Below are 4247 nucleotides of genomic sequence, written 5' to 3'. Positions count from 1 at the left end.
GCTCTTCCTCTGGTGTCCTCCAGAGGGGTGTCTGTGGGTCAGGCTTTGCAGAGCCGGGTTCCCGTGGGGTCTTCGCCTCCCGGAGAGTGGTTGGCACCGGGTTGGTGTTCATGTCTTTAGCTGAAGGTAGCACGGACTGACCCGCACCCATCCTGACCCACCCTGCCGCACCCAGCACCTGTCCTCTTCTCTCGGGGAAGATCCCCACTACCCAGGCTCTGCCAAGCCCGCTCCCTTCCCAAAACCAGCTTGGAAATGGGGCTGACCAGTGCCCTGACCCCATCCCTGAGCATCCTCTGCTCGGGCACCTCACCCTGTGACAGAGCTGGGAGGTGGCTTCCTGGAGCGCGGTGTCACTGCTGTCTCTGTCACTGCTGTCCCCTTCCCCGGCCCGGGAAGCGGTGCTGGGCACAAGGTGGCCGTGGCAAGATCCGGGGTGCCAGGCACGGCGGGCTCCCCTCCCCAAACCCTCGGGACCTGCCAAACGCAGGGATTTGAAAGCAGATGGTTGAGCTATTTTCTGCCTCTGTGAGGCCCGATTGAAGGGCAATGAGGCAGCTAATGTGGAGAAAGATAGAAATTTACTTGCTTTAACTTCATATGGCACTCTGAAAGAGTTCATTCAGTCCCGGGCACAACAATATCAGCCGGATGAATAAACCATTTGCGGCATCGATAGCTCTGCATCATGGTTTACTTCATGGACCATTTGCTTCCAATTTCTTCTCTTCTTGCCCCGTTTTTCTTGCTTCTTTCTTCCCCCCTCCCTCTCTCACTTTCCACACACTCTTCCTTTTTTTTTCCCCCCTTTTTTTTTTTCCTCTCTCCCCTTTAAAGATGACATCGCAGGACTAGCCCCCCTGCGGGGAGGGATAAATAGAAGGCATTGATACACTGCAACAAACTATTTGTCATTTGAACTGTGCTTTTAGGAGAGAGAATAAAAAGAGGACAGGCTCGCACCGTAATGATGGAATGCAAGCCAAATGTCACTTTTATTTCTATTTAGTTATTTTATTTAATAGGGGTTTTCATAGTTGGCTCGGAAAATTGGAAACTACCTGACTTTGACTTCCAATGTTTAGTAAAGAGTTTTTAATACTTTCCCGTATTTTTTCTCCCACCCCCCTCCATCTTTTCCTTTTGAACTCAAAGTTTTTCATCATCTCTCACAGGTTCATCTAGTTAATAAGTGTGATCAGGGCTAGGAAAGGGCAGACGATATAAAATTGAAATCCACAGCCCGTGTAATCTGTGCGTGGGGGCACAGGGGAGATGCGCCTGCCTGCCAGCGCCTCTCCCTTAAAACGAGGGAAAGGGGCAAAAATGACATAAAGTGGGAACTGAGGGGGGGTGCTGCAGTGAGTGCTTGGGAAGCTATGTCTGTATTCCCAGGATTTGGCTGTGGCTGGTGTTGGGATGTGCGCTCCGGGGTTTGGGGTGAGGCAAGGGGTACCCCCCCCCCAGTGTGGAGGGTGGGATGGGGTGCTTGCAGCTGTGTGGGCTTCCCTCAGGTGCTGGCAGTGATCCAGCAAATATAAATACATTTGGACCAAAATAAATGGAAGTTTTCACTAAAATTCTTATTGCCTGTCTGGAAACATTTTTGATGAAAACTTCTTCTGTAGAGAAATTAATTTTCCCTTTAAAAAGCTTAAATATTTTTTTAGAGCAATCACTTTTGGTTGGATTATTACGGGGCTTTTTTTCCTAACTTGCTTTATACCTTATCATTTTTTTCCTTGCTGGAAAGCAAGAGAAGGGAGGAAAAGGGACATTTAAAGGTCCCTTCCATCCCAAATTATTCCATGATTTGATTAAGTGAGCAGAAGTCTGGGCTTTAAAAAGGAAAAGAAGAACAGGGAGAGCATGGCCCAGGCATTGGGCGCGTGGGTGCAGGCAGGGCCCCACTGCCCAGAGATGCCCAGAGCTCCAGTTCTGTCCAGCTGGGCTTGGCAGGGAAATACCAGTTTGCCACCCTTTAAAAGGCTGCTTGACTCTCCATGGTGCTGCACATGCCCTGGGCACTCTGTGCCTCCATTCCCCCTCCACCTCCTGGACCTGTGGCTGGGTGGGGAGTCCCTCTGGAGACAGGACTTTGCAAACACAGATCTGAAAGTATTTTGGGGTCAGCCTGTGCAGTTGCATCATGGGTGAGTGCCGAGGGGCCACGTGAAATTGCAAAGCATTTGCTCTCCGGGACGGAAAGCTTTTTTATATTATATTTCCCCTCGCTTCTTCTGGCACGCACTTCAATTGCAGCAATTCACCATCAGCACCCGAGCCTCTGCTGGCCTGCCTCTGATGGAGATAAAATGCCTCTTCCCTATAAATCTCAGGAAAAAAAATATACATAAAGGTTGATGTGCTCTGAAATGGGTTTTTGCTTTGTTGCTCTATTTTCGCCCGTGTGTATTAACCCCGGGGACACCATGAAAGAGCCGGTGTGCCGGGAGCACCTGCTGGGGTCAGGCCTCCTCATTAGTTTTTTCGGTCAGCGCCGAATAAGCCCGGCCGTGGTGCAGGGACACGCGGGTGCCCGCCCGCCCCGCCGCTCGCTGCCAGCGTCCTGCTTTTCCCTGCCTGACTTGCTTCTCCGCAGCCATCCCGCCTCCAGCTGTGGGGGCGTTGGAGGAAAAGATGAGATCAAGTTGAGGGGAAAAATTGGCTGATTCTGCCAACCCCTTTGTTCCCAGGGCCCCCGGTAAGCGCCAGTGCTGTGCTGTGCTGGTCCTGTGCTTTGGGATGGGGGATGCGCTTTGGGATGGGGTGTGCGCTCCAGGGTTGGGGCTGCCAGCAGTGTTGGCCATGGCAATGCCATGACTGTCCCTCTTCTCTCCCTCTCCCTGCAGAACCAGGCTCCTCCCGGGCTCTACACGAAGACCTGTGATCCGGCCAACTCTCCCGACACCCCAGACGTGCTGGAGATCAAGTTTGAGCGGGGTAAGAGCCTCCTTGCTGCCAGACCCTCGTCCCTGGGCCCCCAAGACAAGCCCCACTTCCCAGCCAGAACTGGGGTTCCCTGGCAGCTGGGAGCATCCCCAGGGTGGGGGCAGATGGGTGAGCCCTGACTCGTGACATCGGGGCTGAGGATGGTGCTTGCAGCACACCAGGGCTCTTTGAGGTGTGCAGAGGGTCTGGTTAGATCTCAGGGGCTTTCTGGGACCCCCCTGAGAGCGGAAAGGGGTCTGAGCCCCCTCACCCACCATCAAGGTGCAGTGGGCACAGGGTCCCCTCTCCTGCAGGTGGCACACAGGTGGCTCTGGGGACATGCAGGTGATGCTGGCCAGTGTAACAGCTGGGGAGACACTCCAGCAGGAGTGATGCTATCATAAAGGAGACAGGGATGCTCCATTACACCCCTGGGGACACACGGCAGAGCACAGACCCGGAGCCATCACTGAAGAGGGGACACTGAGCAGCATCTCCACCTCTGCCAGCCACGGCCATTCCCGTGCCACCATCCATCCTGGCAGCAGTGGAGAGCCTGGCACAGGCTGGGGGGAGACCCCGCTGGGAGGGGATACCCCCTCCCCGTTGCCAGCCTTCCTGCTCCATTATAATGATCCCCCTGCAAGGAGCAGCCCCCCTCCCGGCAGCCCATTCAGCCCCTAGTTAATTTATTTGAAGTTTTAATCTAATTATTAACTATTTCAAAGGCTAAGCAGCTTTCAGCAACAACAGCCCCGACAACGTCGGCTCTTCGCCGAGCGGACCCCGGCCAATATCCCGGTGGAGGATGCGGAGAGAAAGAGCTGGGGCGAGGGGAGGGCGCGGGGTGGGGGGGCCTGCGCCGAGAAGCAGCTTAAGGTTCATTATTGCCGCGAGTTTACATTTAATAGCAATTTACAACTGAGTTTATAAACCCCTGGAAAATAGGGGGTTTAAGGGGGAGGCAGTGGGGGGGAGCTGACAGCCCCCATCACTAGACAGGGCTCTTGCAGGCGCCTATATAATAAAGACTAGAAAGGGAGGCATTGAGGCTGATTGGCAACTGATAGTTCGTTAAATGGTAATGAGGAGGGCAGATGGAGGGGGGATTAGCCTCCAACTCCGCACCGCTTTTCTTTGTGGGCCCCGCAGCCCCCTTGTCAGCTTCCTAATACATTTATTGCTCATTTCACACCGCTAAAGAAAAATGCCTCTTTCTATTCAGCATCCCCCCCACCACCCCGCTCTGCTTTGCTCCTGCCCGGCGCCCTTAAAAAAAAATTTAAGGGGGGGGGGGAAAAAAAAAGAGGCAATAA

The 4247-nt window shown here is 53.7% G+C and overlaps 1 protein-coding gene across 7 annotated transcripts in view; it reads left to right on the top strand.

Annotated features, from left to right (window-relative positions):
- Positions 1-4247, top strand: part of ASS1 (argininosuccinate synthase 1) — a 26741-nt gene that overhangs the window by 10726 nt on the left and 11768 nt on the right. For all 7 annotated transcript variants that reach the window (XM_008642218.2, XM_017745652.1, XM_017745647.1 and 4 more), the window contains one exon: positions 2853-2943. In XM_008642218.2, coding sequence (XP_008640440.1) covers positions 2853-2943 — 91 coding nt within the window. The remainder of the gene's footprint in view (positions 1-2852; positions 2944-4247) is intronic.

Source organism: Corvus brachyrhynchos, unplaced genomic scaffold, assembly GCF_000691975.1.
Source record: "Corvus brachyrhynchos isolate BGI_N302 unplaced genomic scaffold, ASM69197v1 scaffold59, whole genome shotgun sequence".
Classification (NCBI taxonomy): domain Eukaryota; kingdom Metazoa; phylum Chordata; class Aves; order Passeriformes; family Corvidae; genus Corvus; species Corvus brachyrhynchos.
Note: the sequence above shows the minus strand (reverse complement) of the source record. Positions and strands in the feature narration are given on the sequence as shown.